This window comes from Oryctolagus cuniculus, chromosome 12 (genome assembly GCF_051225735.1).
Source record: "Oryctolagus cuniculus isolate XC-2025 breed Fujian yellow rabbit chromosome 12, ASM5122573v1, whole genome shotgun sequence".
Lineage (NCBI taxonomy): Eukaryota > Metazoa > Chordata > Mammalia > Lagomorpha > Leporidae > Oryctolagus > Oryctolagus cuniculus.
In genome coordinates, this window is record NC_142878.1 from 21,759,149 (window position 1) to 21,777,278 (window position 18,130).

The 18,130-nt window shown below is 45.6% G+C and overlaps 1 protein-coding gene across 3 annotated transcripts in view; it reads right to left on the reverse strand.

Annotated features, from left to right (window-relative positions):
- SAMD4A (sterile alpha motif domain containing 4A) overlaps nt 1-18,130 on the reverse strand; it is a 226,632-nt gene that overhangs the window by 41,477 nt on the left and 167,025 nt on the right. For 2 of the 3 annotated variants that reach the window (XM_008269681.5, XM_089309690.1), the window contains one exon: nt 6,963-7,226. The exons of the other annotated variant lie outside the window; for it this stretch is intronic. In XM_008269681.5, the coding sequence (XP_008267903.2) occupies nt 6,963-7,226 (264 nt within the window). The remainder of the gene's footprint in view (nt 1-6,962; nt 7,227-18,130) is intronic. 3 annotated transcript variants of the gene reach the window in all.

The window sequence follows — 18,130 nt, forward strand, 5'->3', positions numbered from 1 at the left end:
CTGGCTATAGAGGTGATGAGATCACTCAGACTGCGGCCAGAGTAGAAGTGAGCCACAGGCGAGCCCTGGGAGTGGCAGGCTATTGTGGGAAGGTATAGGAAGAGAAAGAGGACAGGTAGGAAGTTTCTGCAAGAAATCAGCACTATCCCTGTGTGTGACAGTGGCCCCATGCCACAATTGCCATCCTTCATGAAGCTTCTTCAGCTGTTGCTGCAGACCACATTGGTTTATCTTCTCTTGGCCATTTTTGATAACAGTGCCACAACCATCTTGTGAATGTTCCATATTTACCTGCTGGTCATTACCATGGCATCCAGTTTTAAATTATGCTGATTTCCATACTCCTCGTAGAGTGTGGGTGTGTCAGCCAGAGAGGCCTCATGGAACGTAAAACAGCTTGCACATACGTTGGGCTCCAATTAGATCTTGGGTCACCAAGGCGTGCAGCACTCAATGTACAAGCAAGGACATTCCAGAAGAGTGGAAGATGGGACCGATAAGGGGAGAAGGCCCAACATGGGAAGCCCTGAGAAGGAAGGAGTAAGGCATCCCTGGAAGAGAGAAACATGAATGAACCTCCCCACAAATAGGGCTCACAAGGGTTGCTCCTGCCTCCCTTAAGTGGAAGATCAACTCCCACTCACCAGAGAGCCAGGCTGATCTCAAAAAGCCGTCTCCCTCCAAGGCAAACAAGACTGTATGTAGAAGTGAGGAGAACATTCAAGACCAAAGAGTGGAGGTTTAGGGACACCATCAAGACTACAGAAGCCTGTCTATTTCTGGCCAGAGCAGAATGAGCAGTCCCATTCTGTCCCCGCCTCTGAGCAGGAGAAAGAAGGAGCCTTGGTCTTTGGTCTCTTTGGAGTCAGATCCTCTTGAATGAGCTCCTTGACTCTGGGATGAATCCATCATGGGCTCCTTGCTTGTGGGGACCTACGCCAGGGTCTTCAAAATGTTCATGGGAAATGCATATTATGAAAAAACTATGCATGGGTTACAAAACATTTGATATCAAGATAAACCATCTTGAAGTTCTCTCAACTGTGGATTTTGGAAGGTACAAAAACAGCCTAGTTTTGGGGTAAAATACTCACTTTGAAGTGTTAGATGCAAGAGAGGGACTAAATTTCTCCATGCAGTTGTCAGTTGCTGTGACGAGTGCTGTTCTACAGTCAGCCTGCCCTGCATCGAAGCACAGAGGCCATGTCCCTCTCACACACTGCCCACTGTGTGCCAGCACAGTCCTTAAAGCAATCCGCTGAAGAGCCAAGTTTGGTGGAGTGGAGGTTCAACGCCTCAAGACCTTTACAAATGGGGGAATTCCAGAGATTTGCTTTTCAGGGAAATTGGGGCTCTCAGACTATCTAAGAAGAGTTCACTGAACCCCAAGCCCACAAGGACCCATGCGTGCATGTCACATGTTGGCTTTTGGGAATCAAGAAAATGAAGCAAATTTGTGAAGTCCCAGCCTGCCCGCTAAACAGATTCAAGACAGCTCCTAAAGTCACCATTCAGAAAACAATGACTAGTTTCGATGACAGCCATGCTGAAAAGTGTCCCAGCCACTCACTGTGCCGCATCACTCCCACTCCATCACATGTCCCTCTGCAACCCCTGGAGGTGTGTATTCACAACCTTTCCTACCAAGGTTTCTGACAGGTTCCTTTTTCTTAAGAAAGATCTCACCTCTGAACGATTTTTCTAATCTCATTCTGAGAAAGGCACAGGTTCACAGGTTTGTATTTCAAAAACAACTCCAAACCCCAAATCGGTGATTCCAGAGAAGATAATAGATTTCTTTTGCTACAAAGAAAATTTTTTTTTACCTAGGATTCATCTGTGAAAGATTCCTTACAAAAGACAAAGTGAAGGTATTTCACAGTCAACAGGCCCCCTCCACTCTTAACTGCTATGTTTCTATCAAGGTTCTGCAGCCAAGGATTTCTTTCTTCCTTTTCCACACCTACATGCAAATCATCACTCATTTCAATCACCTCCGTATTTTTGTGCTAACGCCACACATCAGAGGCATGACCAGTAATATTAACTCACAGTGGTGAGGCTGACAGTCATATGGAGAGAAGCAGGTTGCCATCTCCCCCACCACAAAGGAATCACCACTTCCCAGGTGCCCACATCTGTGGACTTTTTGGCCAGCTATCTGGAATGGAGTCCCCCAAAGTAACGTTGCTTCAGGTAAGCTGAATGCTGAGTGCAGGTGAGGAGGGGAAGCTGGGAGGTTGGGTCAGGGAGGCACCCGGGCACTGTGGGAATCACTGAAGGGCTTGTACACCTTCACCGGGATGGCCTACAGGTCTCCACACTGTCCTCTTACAGGCTTTTGTCTGTCCTTGATAAGGCAGGCTAGCCGGCTGTCCCAGGCAGAAATTGAAGGCACTGCCCTAAATTCTTCCCAGTCCATCACTGTCTGCATTCAGTTGGTTACCAAGTCCTCTTAATCTCTCACACAGGTCCCATGAACACACTCCTTTGTCCCTGTCTAACTGCCACTTGCCTTGGTCCAACTCAATTGCTGAAACATCCTACACCTTTCTTCTGGCCTCCACACCGGATCCCCTATTCCCTCCTCACTTTGATGAACCTTCCACACTACTGCTGGAGGCCAACTTTCCATATGCAAATCCAAGCAAGGCATTCTGCTGTGGAAATTCCAACAGCTTCCAAATAAAAGACAAAAACTCCTTCATAAAGACCTCTCTCTCCCAGGTACCCTTAACAGTCAAACCATAGGATCAGCTTGGTTACCCCCTCTCATCATCATGGGTTCATGCATGCATTCCTCTCTGCACAGAAGGCCCCTCCTTTGCATCTTATACTCAGCGGACCTGTGATCACGCTTGGAGACCCAGCTCCAGGCCTCCCTCCTCTAGGAACTTTCCTTGACCTTCTACCACTTTGAATCAGGGCCCTCTCTGGTGCCTGCCCTGACCCAGGTCAAGCCTCTGAAACAACATATTTTCTCATCAGTACACCTGGAGCAGGAACCTGTTTGTTGCTCATAGGCTAGTGATCCCTGGAGGCAGAAATGATATCTCTCATCTCTGTCTCCCTGGAGCCTCCCTCAGCAGGTGCTCAAAAAAGTCCACTGACTTGAACAGGGACAAAAGTGGGCCTGTGAGTCAGTCATTCTTCCTTTCTCTTTCCTCCCATGCAACAGAGCTACATCATTCATCAACAGCCTTGGCATTTTGACAAGTCTTTAGGTGTTGGGTTTGAATACCTCCTGTGAGGACAGGATGCTAACATGTGGGGCCTGAAGGCTTTGTACAAGGGAAGAGGTTTCGGAGTATACTTCATTCACAAGTCAATCAGGGAGAGATAGAATCAAGAATTTTACCCCCAGGACAAGTCACAGCAAAGTTTCTGAAAAGAACAAGGACAACTGACTTTAGAAACCACAGCCATCATATTTAGTCCAAACATATATAACCAGTAGCCTCTACAGAAAACAGTCAAGGTGGAAAATTTCACATTTCAGCTCAGTTGCCATCTCTATGGGTTAGTTTGGAGTTGAGCAGCTAGTCTCATTTTTTCTTTAGTTTGAGTTAACAGCCCAATACCCCTAACCCAAGGGACATTCAACCTGTACTTTGGACCCATCTTAAACCATCATGGTGGTATTCACCATACACAAGGAGGAATGAAGTAACATAGGCAGATGATGTTGATCCTCTGAGAGCAGGCATTGGTCTAGCTGGGAAAACACTAGCTGGTTAATGCCAACATAAATCATACACAGGAAAAAAACAAAGAACAAGACAGGTTCTATCTGCATTTGGTACCCAAGAGGTACATTCCTAAGGGAAAATTAGCAGTCAAGTCTGGCTCATCCATTTAGATGGAAAGGAAGGAAAGGGTAAACAAGTGTTTCAGCAAGGTATGCACATTGAGGCCAGATGGATGAATCCACGTGAAATCAAGTTCAGTTATGGTGACTTTCTATTCCTTTCCCAGGGTACAAGGTGAGGGGGACACACATGCCCCCAAAATTTGGGAACTCATTCAAATTCTGTGACAGCATTCTAGTTCTCATGAGTTGAATGTTTGCAAATTAGAGGGGCCGGCGCTGTGGCATAGTGGTTAAAGCCACCACCTGCAGTGCTGGCATCCCATAAGGGAGCCGGTTCAAGTCCTGGATGCTCCACGCCCGATCCAGCTTTCTCCTATGGCCTGGGAAAGCAGTAGAAGATGGCCCAAGTGTTTGGGCCTCTGCACCCATGTGGGAGACCTGGAAGAAGCTCCTGGCTTCAGATGGACTCAGCTCCAGCCATTGAAGCCATTTAGAGAGTGAACCTGCAGATGGAAGACCCCCCCCACCCCAATTCTCTGTAACTCTGCCTTTCAAATAAATCTTTAAAAAAAATTAGAAAAAGAGCAGCTACACAATGACACCCTGGACAAGGAAGTAGCTAAAAATGACTGATGCATCTGCCCATGGGCATGGGTCACCAAGAAGGAAATGAGTCCAGAAGAAGGAGCAATTCACTTGATTTCACATTTATTTTCTCCAAACGTATGACTTAATTTGAAATTTAAACCCAGCATCTACTCTTAGACAGAAGGTCAGGTGATAACCCCTGGGGATGGGCTATCTAAGGGCTGCTTCTTGGCTGCTCTCCTAGGAGGTCACTTGGAAGGACTCTCGATGGCAGAAGAGAAGAGTCCTTTGACAGTGGCTGCCTTGCAGCAAGGCTAAGGGTGGGGGCGTCTGTGTTGAGCAAATGCTGGTCTGTGACACTGGGAATGTCAGTGTGGTCACACGGGGACATTTCTGCCATCTGACCTGGCAGCTGAACTGTATCTGCTCCATAAACAGACCCCTTCTTCATCTATGATGGTCCCTCCTTCAGATAGTTTTGCCGTTAACGTTGCTGATACCTTTAGACTTTTCAACCCGACTGAATTCAGTGGGGCAAAGTCCAATAGGTCAGCAGAAGATGGAAATACCCAGAAAGGACCATTTGTCTCCTCCAGCCACCAAGTGGCCCATTTCCTGACCACATCCCCTGGGTCTCTACAGAAAATCTTGGATTGAGGATCATGTCTGTGCCATTTTCTGACTGAATAAGCTTCAGGGGACAATTCTCACCCATTCTAAAGAAAGAAATGGAAAACAAAACATATAGAGGCTCTTCCTTGAACTTTGGAACATTTTGGTTCTTACCCTAATATAGTGATAGGAAAGTTACTCAATATTTCTCACTCATTTCCCTTAAAAAAGTGTCCTTACTCATTTCTCACCTTAAAATGCCAGAATACAAGGAGAACATCTTTACCTATTTCAGAAGAATGTCTAGGTGTGCATAAGACCTCAAAAAACTAAACAAAAAGGAAAGAAAGTACAAGGAAGGAAGAAAACCAATGTCCAAACACCTGACAGTGGAGCCAGCGTTTCTGGAAGGAATCGTATCATGGTGCATGGTCTTTACCCAGGGTCCTCCACGCCCTTAAACACCAAGGCCAATGTTGATTAGAGCTGCAGTTTAGGCTGTCGTGGACGTGTGCCTTTCAAACACTGATCTCCACCTGCCAAGAAGCTGGTCAAAACCAGTGCCTCCCTTGGTCCTTTAGGTCTCTCCATGCTGATGACAGATACTGAGCCAGGCTTACCCAAGCACTGTGGAGCCTCACCAGCAACCTGTCACCTGGAGCCCCCAGCTGCTTGGCTACACACATAACTATGTAGCATACACTCAGAAATGCTTTTGCTAGTACTGCAAAATTATGACACACCACTGAAAACTGGGAAAAAGGAAGACGACACACATCCTCTCTACCCCCAAACCCCAAAAATGTGCATCACCAGAGGAGCACAGCAAGACACAAGGCACTTGCTCTGAGCTAGCAGCACAGGTTCCGTCATGGACGGGAAGGACACAGGCCCACCCAAGGAGCCCAAAGGAGGCTTTGGGGGAGAAGACAGAAGTGCCTTCCAGCAAGCTCCATTTCCCCCGCTGACCGGCTCTGCTCTTCAGCCTAGAGCTCTCGCATGACTGGCATGTGGGCAGGCGTGGGCACGCCTTCTGGGCCAGGCTTCCGTTACAGAGCCTCTCACATCACCAGTGATCGTGTTCAAGGGAAATATCAGGAAGAGCCGTGCCTGGGGATGACTGGGTAAAGCCAGCACAGCGCTGCCCCTGACATCCGGGTCCCTAAAGCATGCCTGGTTACTGTCTCACCATCCAACACTGCTACTCAGGCAACTCTGATGAGCATCTGCCCCGAAGGACCTTACAGCCCTGGAACAACTGGAGTCTAAAAATACACAATGCGTGCATCCTCTGTGAGCCTGTTGGGTGTAACGTGGAAACCTCTCTCTTCTGATGAGTATCTTTAGAAGAGGGTAGATTTATGGGGCAGCCTAGGAGCATGTGTGTGCTGCATTATCACCTGTATGCAAATCTGCTATCAGGCTTACACCACTGCCACACTCTCTCATATCCCTTAAACAGATGTGGAGAAAGGCGTTAAAGTTTTCTTCAGATAGCAAAGAGGAAGGGAGCCAGAAAGGACGCATGACTGCAGTTATGCATTACGAGAGCTCACGAAGAAAAAGATCCTGTGGTTTGTTTTTCGGAATTACTGACAGGTATCTGGCCACGGCAGCAAAGTAGAAGGTTGGAGCAGGTTAGTGTCTTTATGAACCAAGGATCCTAACATCATGAGCTCTGATGCATTTGACCATCTGCAGGTCAGTGCCTTGAAAAGAAGACACAAAGAGGGCAATGACTTCTCTTGCTCGGGTTCCTGCTTCCTGGGTTTGGGCAAGAAGCAGAGGGAGGGGGCCGTGAACCCTTCCTGCCATGGTCAACCCTGGGGTTCTGTAAGGGAGGGCATGGAGCAACACACACAAAAAAGCCCAGGGACAGGGGCTGGCTCCTCGGCGCTTGCTGACTATCTCTTGGTACCAAATCCCAGTGGTTTCTCGCATAGTCACTCACCTTTCATACCACTACCTTCTTCTTGGAATGTGTTACGAGCAGCAGTCTGATCTTCTAAGTGTTCACTCCCACCACTTCCTGAAGAGGCTACACTGCTTTGTGGAGACAGGGGGGCATGATCGGATGGGAGGCACTGGGGGCCTCTAGCTCGTAAGTCCTCATGAGACATCCATCCATGTCCTAGAGGCTGGTTTGGCACATTCATGGGTGGGGTAAGGGACACAGATCGTTTCAAAGGGCTGTGATGTGCCTGGCCTGAGAGAACTGGAAAAAAAAAATAAAATGAAATAGGTTATTCCCCACCCCCCTTTAGCCTGGGACGCAGAACCCACAAAAACCTCTTAACCCTGAGACACACCACTGTCTTGTGACTCCATCCGTGGGCACGGCTGGTTGAAGACAGGCCTGGCAGGGCCCTTCTCTTGGGGTGCCTAAAAAGGATGCTGCCTGGATTTCTCGGTGGGTTTGGTTTCTCCAAGGAGGCCAGACTTTGAGTGTTTGCACATCTGACGGTGGCCTTTATGGGTCTGGGTCTATTCTTCATTCCAGCTCCAGAAAGCAGAATTCAGAGCAGTGGGCCCGTTAATCAGACAAAGCCTGACAGCTGGGCACGGTGGCCATCAGCCCACAGTGGCAAGAGCATGTGTTGGATGATCCTGGTTTTTTGAAACACGAAATCTGAATTACTCTCTGTGTTTGGGGGGGTACCTCTCAGAGGCAGGCTGGCCGGCCACCATTTGGGATCTTTGCAAGCAGACGAAGGAGATGGACTGGTCCTTCTAAACAGGAGTCTGGGGGATTCTCAGCTCTGAAGGGTGGTGCAGGCTCAGTGAGGGGCCCTGTGCTAATATGACCTCAGGCTAGGGGACAGTGGCAGCTAGGGGTGAAAGGGCCGATTCATTCCCTTGGCCTCACGGGTTAATGCCAAACTCGATACTGCAAACACTCTGAGGTAACAAGGCTTCCATTCAGAAGCCACAGGGCGCTCTCCTAAGCTGGGAATGGGTTCTACCAGCATGTCCAGCCCTTCCACACAGTGGGCACCATCTGTGCAGCCCCTATGCTTACTTTCTTTTCCATAAAACGTAGGAAAAAGCAACAAAACTCACATCCCTAGCCAAATTAAATTGAAGTTGTTTCAAGGGAGGGATTTAACCAAAATGAATGCCGAGAGAGTCCATGTTACCCTTGGTTGGTTTTTCTGGGTGTGCGAAGTGACAACGTCACAAAGTAAGTCTATTCATAATACTCTCTTAGGTACCAGTTGCTGACAGGTTCAGTTTATTTTGACTGCTGCTACACTAACATGAAATTGTGCCACATGCATTTTTAAACATTTTTCAGGGAAGCCATTAAATTCCTTCTCAGGCTCTGTCCCCACCAACGAGGCGTTTGCTCTCCCAAGTTTGGACTAGGACTTCTTTGCTGGCATTCACCTTTCTGTGTGTGCATGTGTGTTGCAGGAGGTAGACCAGACACCCCAGTGGTGGAGGTCCTCTGCTTTTGGTTAACCTGCATTTCTGGTGGGACCACACCTACTTAGAGACCTAAGCAGTAGATGACTGTGCACCCACTTTAAAAGATGAAAGACCAGAGTTAACAGGCTAGGTGTTTCCAAGGGGGCAGTAATGGTGTAGGGAGGCTGCGGATGGTCCCTGGCAGGAACCAAGCCCTGGGAGTGATGCAGCTCATTCCTCTGTGGTCAAAGTTTCCACTTGGCCTCATGTGGCCAGAGCGGCGGGCCTTCCTTGAGTGAGAAGGACTAGAAACTTCTTCATTAACCAAAAGGGAGGCAAACAGGGAGTTTAGTGTTTGTAACCTGAAAATTTCCAATTTGGATAGAGTCTATGCCAGGCAAGGACTTCTGATCTAATATATACATATGCAGAAGGGACATCCTTTGAAAAACACAAGTGACACGAATAGGCTGAAAGAACTCACATGTTCTTTAGATAGACAGACTAGGGAAGAAACTATTTCTAAAATGCTCCCTGGAAAATGCATTGCTACCTGGATGGACCACAATTAGCAAGAGAAAAAGTGGGGGGAAGTGGAGAAGGAAAAAATATATGAAAGCAGCAGCAGCAGCAGCAGGAACGATGGAGAGAGAAGCCGATAGGAAGGAAAGCCAGACACCCAGAAAAATCCATTTCATGCCTGTCTAAGTATTTGTACAAAATCAGGCAGACCCATTGAGAGCTGCCAGAGTGCTGGGACCTCCCAGCTCAGACGTCTTTGCTTCCTGGGACCTCTGCATCTACTGCAGAATCTCTGGTGCAGGCTTTGAATGGCAGCAGCCAGGTGTTCCCCCCATGGAAGTGGGGGAGCCTCAGTACCGCTGGGCTTGGACTGCATCTAAGACCTCAGAAACAAGTCTTGCCCAAGAGGGACACACAAGTCAGAGCCTGTGGGACCCTCAGCACCTGCACTGGTTTGGGGTGACCACTGAATGGATAACTGATGACCATGAGAGGTTACCGCTAGGTCAGTGCCCATCTCTGGATGTTGGGAACAGTGCAGTGCATAGGTAGGACTTGAATTCCATTACTGGATGGAGCTAATTTCCTTCTATCTTAAAGTTTTCCTAAAGTCCATGCCACACTCCCCTTGCCCCATCACTGAAGGACATTCTTGGGGAGGAGAGATGCTGGTTAGTCTAGGAGGACTCTCCTGGCTGGGTAGAGATTGGAAGTAACTTAATGGATTCATAGGGACTTGTACATAGAAACCTATACTCCTTTCTTCTCATTTTCCTGTGCTGAACTGGAAGTCACAGCGGATATGGCATGAACCCAGCCTCTACCTCTAATGAAAAAAATCAATTATACCCTAGGTGCCAGGGTCTTTTGTACAAGAGGCCCACACCCTCTATATTCCAAAGGGAGCCCCTGGAGTCCCATGGCTACTGTCCAGCTCAGGCCTGTCTCCCTGGGAGTCAGCCCACTGTCTCGACCAAGCATGGTGCCTGGCACCAAGCAAAGAGGGCCATGGGTTTAGAGCCTAAATCAAAGCAAAGTCTGCTGGACAAATGCCTACATTTCTCCAAAGAGAGCCAAGGCTGGCTGGCAGTCCAGGCTCGTGTTCCCATGGGGAGCAGATTGAAGCAGGTGACAGTAACCTGCCAACAGTGCTGCTCTAGGGGGAAGGCATATCTTCAAGTTTAAACCATGGGGTGGCCACAAAGCCAACTCTGGTGCCATCCACTGTGCTGGGGCCTGAGTGGCAGAGGAAAGCACAGGTGTCATGGGCAGAAGCTCTGCAGTCATATAGGCCACGCTGTTGCAGAATTCACCAGCAGCCGGTGCAGCGTGCAGTGGCCACCCTCATGCTGTTGAGCCAAATAAACTCATCTCAACTGTGGACGTCCAGGCCATCCCCACCTTTCTGCCCCAAATCTCAGACTTTTCCGGAGTAGGGAGGGGAGAACAGTAAAAACAGGCTTTCCCATTGCCTTAGTGCCTCACAATGAGTCCAGCCAGAGGCCTCTGAATGTTTTTGCTGTTGAATATCGTGCAGTGGCCAATGCTTCCTTCGGACTTCTGTCGCCCCGAAGTAATATTCAAACACTGCAGAATGAAATATGCCTTAAAAAAATCTTCACGTAGATTAGAAATTGGCACATCCCAGCAGAATTGAAGGCCTAAATTTATACTGCGTTTGTGACTTTTAGAATAGCCTAGGTGGAAGGACAGCATATTTCAAGATGGATTTTTTTCTATTGAAAAATCAGACTAAAAATCACCCAGAGGAGCAAAATTGTGCCTTTTCTGATCTTGAAATACTGAAATGAAAACTTAATATTGTATACCACATTGACTCAATATTGCTTATATTTTTAGGAATCAGACAAGAAATTACAGCTCTATATACTTATATACATATGTTTGCATAATATACACATATGCCATTAGCAAACTATAATTTCTGGATCATTTATAAATGCAAGTGAGCCAAAAATAAATACTAACTATTAAGTAAGTCTGCTTGGAATATGGAGGAAGCAGCTACAAGTAATCTCGCCGCAGTAGTTGAGCCGTGTGATTGAAGTGCAGAGGGTCTTCTAATCTAGTCTGGCAATGAGACTCGGCCATACCTTTCAGAGTCATTCAGCTTCTCTGACCTCATCTGATCTTAGGATTTCTTTTTCATCTCCCAGCATCTTTAATGAGGCCCCTTTCAACACCTTTTTGGGGGGAGATTTGATGCCTGCTTCTGGATTCTATTAAGTATTTTCTCGAAAGTCTGGAGTTTAGCTTTCCTTCCCATATCCTTTGACCAACCTTGATTTCACCTTGATTTTTAATGATTCAAATAAGATTCACACAAAGACTTTTTTTTTAGGACACTTACTATTCTTTTAAGAAAATTTTCTACCCTCTAATATGAGTATAATAGTGCTTGTGGATAGAGGAAGGTTTGAGATACCGGCTACCTCCTTGGTCCATTGTCAGGTTCAATATTGTACTTCAATGTCGAGTAGAGAAATCACTGGCAGAAGCAGATAGTCCACATATTGAAGCTTGGCGCTCACACCAAAGCTTTATTCTAACAAACTTTGAGATCTTTCAAAGATACATTACATATTTTTCTGCTGTCTTTAAATTTATAAATTACACAAACTTATGCTTAATATTATTGTTATGAGGTACCAGCATTGTGGCACAGCAGGTTAAGCAGCCGCCTGCAACACTGGCATCCCACACGAGCACCAACTGGAATCCTGGCTGCTCTGTGTCTAATCCAGCTCCACGTTACTGCACCTGGAATAGCAGCAGCAGATGGCCCAAGTACTTGGGTCCCTTGCCATCCATGGAGGAGACCTGGATGGAGTTTCTGGCTCCTGGTTTCAGTTTTGGCCTAACCTTGGTCATTGTGGTCATTTGAGGAGAGAACCAGCAGATGGAAGATCTCTTTCTCTCTCTTTCTCCTTCTCTGTAACTCTCTTAAAAATAAAAATTAAATAAATTTAAAAAAGTGTTTATGAGTGGAGAGGTTTGAGTTGGAAGCCTTCTGATATATGCTATAATCAATTCCTAAACTGTTAGCTGTGAGCTCCTGGATAGTGGAAAGATTTTAAATTCCTATGAATACCAATCCTTGTTACTATATGAGATACTGTGTTATAAATGATTTCTATATATACATAAAGAGCATTAGAAGTAATACAATATAAATGAATAGAAATAAAGTGGGTTTAAAAGATCCATTCTGAGTACACAAATATTTTTGATCAGTAGATGTGAAATACAACCATAGTTTCAATGGGAATCCCTATTTTTAAAATCTTAGTTATGGAATCTCATGGTTCACATTACTGTTGGTGTAGTGCTCTCCTATTTGATGGCGATGACTTCTGTACTACACTGTCTCTGTTGAGGGAGGCTTCCATGGTTAATATAGGTAGCCTCAGGAACTCACGTTCCTTTCACAGACATAACATCTTCCCAAATTCAAGCTAACCATTACTTCTCTTTGCAATCACTATGTGTTTCTACTTATTTCCAGGCTTAGTGCTGTGTCCTGGACTCTAGGATTCAGATGGCCAAAGCTGTCAGAAATTTGACTTCTTTTGGAATAACAGCATTAAGTACTCCCACATTCTTCATACCACTCTCTTTAACCAAATACCCTGCATTCTCCACCCGAGGCTGGGTTCCGTATCCTCATCATATCCTCCAAGTCCAGCCACAAAGATCTGATCTGCAAATGTAATCTTTTCCTGAGCCAGTCTCATCATTTTTCATTTGAGAGCTTGCCCTTTTCACACAGGCAAAAATAGGCTTTGTGAAATTTTTAAATTTCTAGATACTCACATGACCAAATTCAAGCCAAGAGCTAGCACAATGAACTTCAAAAAACAAGTCATCCAAATTTCGGGATGTTAGAAGGTAGAATGAGAAGACTAAGTATTTGCAGAATATTTTAGAAGGTTAACCTAGAGCTTCTTTCCTTAATTAAAAGATTCTGTCCAATTCCCTATGATATTTGCCATGTGTGCACATACCTGTGACAAAGCAGGGCAGTATTTTCTTTACAGGTGGCTAATATTTTCTAGACTCACTTCCAAATGAAATTCAGAAGTGCTATTAGACTCTGGCAATACCAATTTGAGGGTTCGTAATACATACTGCTTATATTTTGTGCAGGAGACCGTTCGATACTTGTCAAGTTTAAAGATAAAAAGGCTCTCATTTCACAAGAATTGGGTGCAGGGGTCCATTCCCTTAGGTTTAGGCCTGCTTATCTGGCATGCTTCAGGCTCCATCCCACAGATGTCTTCTGAGAACTCTGGCTTCCTCTACGAACTACCACTGGATGCATTTAGTTCTCAAAGAGGGGAGTTGTGTGAATGATTGCAGGCATTTGCTTCAAAACAAAACAAAACAAAACCAGCCAACATTTTAAGGAAGGCTCAGTGGTGAAGTGACATTAGACCCTGGATTCCTCTTCTGTAGTTGGTTTTGTGGTACCACAGCCAGTAATCTCAGGCCCTGTGGTGGGAATCTTTGGGGAAGAAAAGATTAACAGTACTCCAAGAATACATTTTGAAGAATACAAAACCACAGTAGTATTTAAGCAGTGACATCATGCAAAAAAACAACACCAGTTGCATTTATGACCGCAAACAGATCTGTGTAAGTAGGGTGGAGGGGTGGGGTAGAGGGAAAGTATTCATTACTAAGGTTAAAAATTAACATGCTCTGCCATCGCTGCTACAGGGAGCAGATTAAAAGCAAATCCAGAAGGTTAAAAACCTCAACTCCACATGCTTGCTCTCCGCTTCCCGTTCAAAGGTTTGGAAAACCAATGCTCAGGACATCTGGACGCCAGAAGATGGTTTCCCCAAGCTGCTTCCAAACTCCACCTCATTCCAGTGGGAAGAGGAGAGAACTTGCTACAGAGCGAAGACGTGGTTGGTGGACGGGATGTCCCCTACAAACCCAAGGAAGCCCCATACTTTGTGTACATTTGCCTGTGCAAAACGGAACCAAATAAAACAGAAGAGGAGCCTGCGGAGAATATCTCGAGAGCAATAGATGCACACAGCTACATCTCTCATTCACTGAGCCTCTTCACACAGCCTGGAATGGAAGCATTGAGATGCCCGCAGAGCACCGGGAGAGGCCTTTCTGGCAGTGTGAGTCCTTGTCACCGGTGTCAGCGCCTGTCACTCTCAGGACCGAGCAGCCTTTGGGCAGAGCAAAGATGTATGATTCTGCCTTCACAGTATCACTTAAACACTTGGGCTTTTCCGAAATACATTAGAATGTTTCTGGCAGACTTTTATTACTGCATTAATCTTTGGTACATTTCATTTGTCCTCTTTTGTCAGTGTCTATAAAGGCAAAACTGGGTGTCATCCAGTAGAACATCTATTTTAGATAACTGCTGTTTGACTTTATATTGCCATTATTTACAAAATAAGTTCGACGTGCAACCCATGTCTACTTTTTATAGAAATCAGTAGCATCTCATGATTTTAACTCCAGATCAAGCTTTCCTGAAAGGCAACTACCCAAATCCTCTTATTCCCTTCTATCAGAACCAATGACATCAACCATGGAAGTGATTTAATACCCTTGAAGCAGATGTTTAGGCCAATTCAAAGGACTGTGGGATCAACCCAGTCATTTCTAAATCTCCTGCATCTTGGGTTAAATTCTACATTCCTGCACTGTGTGTGTGTGTGTCTATAGCCATGCCTATGTGTATTTAACTCATAGGTTTGTCCAAGAACTGCTCTCTACATAGTGAAGAGATGTCCAGAAAATGAGTTTAGATGGATCTACAGAATTTCATTCATTTTGCTTATGACACCAAGTCAAGAAATCAATGAGGTAAGTGACTAGCAGTACAGTAAAGCAGAAATTTCCTCTAGTTTTTCAAGGTAGCTGTAAAAACGACTCTAATCACTGTTTAAGAAAGATGGTACAGAAATTCAGAGTTGTTTGATGACAAATCTTTCCTCCTACACCTTTTCACCAAAAACAACTTTGGAACTGGAACTAGAATCGTAATGGTGACGTCAGCTCACCGGCCTCCCAAGGCAGTGCATCTGAGGCTCATTCAATGCAACATGCATCCTATGCTTAACAACTTCCAGACTTACTGAATGCGGGGACCAGCAAGGCAGCCCAAGTTCAGACGTGCAAACAGCCAGGATTTCATGACTGAGCAACCAAGACCCTCTCACAGCATCAGTTCCAAGGCCATGGCCAGAATTGCTGTACCCTTCATCAGGGTATCCTTTTACACCTGGTCACCGCCAGCAATACTTGTCAAGAGAAGTGGGTCAACAGTTTGACAGGAGCAAACAACTCCACTAATCCCTATCTTGAGCTGAACTGCAGGCAAGGACTTCACTTCTGCTGGAGTTGAAAGGCTTCCAGATAACTGAAAAAGGTGGCTCTGTCCCCAGAGAAGCAGTGTATACATGACTGCCCTCAGCCACCAATCATGGCCCTGAGTAGGCAAGAATGGGCATTATTAGAAGATGCCTAAATGGTACGCCAACAGGGTATCCACATGAAAACCTAAACTTTTACCTTCATCAAACAATTTTTTCCTTTTCTTTCTGGCATTAGGAGAAGGGTTACAAACAATTAGAAATGCATTATGTAGTCTTAATTCTAAACTTAGCTCCTTGTTAAAGAATGGGACTGGGAGTTTCTCAGCATGATGGCCAGAGGGGCAATTTACTGATTATGGAACTGGCTCTTCTTTTCATCAAAGCATTCTATCTAAATGTCAAATGTAACAATACACATACATGATCATTCCAAAAAAAAAAAAAAAACCACACAATTTGGGCTTATACTAATTAGATGATTTTTTATTGTTAATTAGAAAAATTGGAAGATGTAGGTTCTCCTGGCTTCTTAATTATGTTTGATTGAATCACCATGTGATTCAAGACAAGATCTTGAGGCTTCACACATCCCAGTTCCCACTTGCACTTCACCTTCAGCCTCTTCCTGAATTCTAGACCATCAGAAGTTGACTCTGTGTGGTGTTGGAGCATGATGAGGTTGGTACTGTGTGTGTACAATTGATTTACTGTGGTCTGTAATTACACATAACGATTTGAATTTTTGACTTGGTACAGCATTTTTCATTTAAACCGTTCCGTTCTTCTGGACTCCAGAGAAATAGTGTTTACATAATTGCTCTCAACTCATCTGTGTGGGCCCTATACATCTGTCCTGCGATAAGAGACTTTCAGGGATGCAGCAAGCTCACGGTTCCTGGCATAACTCAGCCCCAGGACTGTTCCAGTTTAAGGACAGGAATTGAACAGCATTCATTTCCTATTGGAACAAGATAGAGAGGGCTGTCTGGAGCCTCAGACTGTGGCAGCAAACAGGCTATGCAGGCGGTCAGGAGGGCTGGATCAAGCCCAAACACCAGCTGTGACCCTGAGGTTGGGCTTCCTTTGATCCAGGCTCCTGCCAGGCCCCCTCACCTGTCCTGCAAGCTGTGTCTCGTGTCTAGTGTATGTCTCAGACACCCCTTATTTATAGATTACATGTTTCTGAATTCACCTACTTGTGAAAACTTATTTGTAGCCTAACTCAATATTCAGAGTGGTTTTTGGTCACTCAGAGACACAAACATAGTGACAAAAAGTCAAGTTTCTCTTGTACACGCTCCTAGCTGATGTCCGACAAGGCAATGCTCTGGCTTCTCCCATCAACTGTCCTATTGACAAGTGCCCTTTCCTGTGTTCTACTGATTGCAAAGTTACAGAGAGAGGTGAGAGACACAAAGATCTTCCATCTGCTGGTTCACTCTCCAAATGGTTGCAATAGCCAGGGCTGGGACAGGCTAAAGTCAGGATCCAGGAGCTTCCTCCAGGTCTCCCTTGTGGGTGCAGGGGCCCAAGGACTTGGGCCATCCTCTGCTGCTTTCCCAGGCCATTAGCAGGGAGCTGGATGGGAAGTGAAGCAGCTAGGATTTGAACTAGCGCCCTTATGGGATGCTGGCATTGCATGGGCAGCTTAATCCACCAAGCCACCGAATGCCATGCTTTTTATGTATTTGTACCTTTTGTTGACAACTTCACTGTTAAAACTGTCCCTAAGTGCAGTGTGAAGTGCTGCCTCATTTTTCAAAGTGCAAGGAGAGAGGCCATTTAGCTTATTAGTGCTGGATACGCTTCATTCAGGCATGAGCAGAGTGTTCTTATTATGATTTAAATGTTAATGAACCAATAATATGTGGGGTTACTGCAAAAAGTTCATGGAAAATGAAACTAAACGTTGTTTTCCGTGTTAAGCTTTAAAATCCATGCATAGCACCCCCCCCATGAATTTTTTAAAGACCACTGGAAAATGAAACGAAGCATCTTTAAACAGAAACACACAAAACAATCGTACACACTGACTGGGATGTGACCGGAGGCACATGGGAACCTAATGCTGTATTTAACTTGGGAGCAATTGTGCAGTATTTGCCAATTCAGCATTCACAGCAACTTTATAGAACTACTGTGAATAGCAAGAACCAGTTATACATCTATATTGATAGAGACGCTTCATTCCACCTGACATCTTGTGACTAACCACATTTTTCCCCTAGCCAGTGGTTCTCAGTCTTGGCTGCACATTTAACCCCTCTCGCAGCCTGAAAAATAATCATGTTGCCCAGGTTCCACACCAGATCAAAGAGTTGAGAATCCCGGCAGTTCGATCATAGAATGCCTATTTTTAGACATACTAGGTGTTTGTGTGTGGGGGTTTTAATGGATACTCAAGGCTGAGAACCACTGTGTTAGGTTATCTTCCTTGCCTCAGTCACCCCCATCCAAACTTTGCCTCACATCCTGGGCATTCCAAACCAGCCCACATCAGCTGCTGCTTCTGCCTGGTCTTAGTAAGATGCCCCTGAAGAATGAGCTTCTTGTTTATTAAGATGCTTTTAAAGGATAAAATTCCAATCATTGCTTCGCCCACCAATCAGGATCTTGCTTGCCTTGGGTTTGCTTTGGGCTACAAAGGTTGATCCTTGGGCTTCAGCCCAGATCTACTGAATCAAGATCTGCATGTTAGCAAGATCCCAGGGGACACGTGTGCCCATTCAAGATTAAGAAGCACGAACTCCACACCCAGCTCTGCCTTGCTGGTTTGATATTTGCTCCACCAAATAGGTGGAGCATCAGCCAAAGCCAA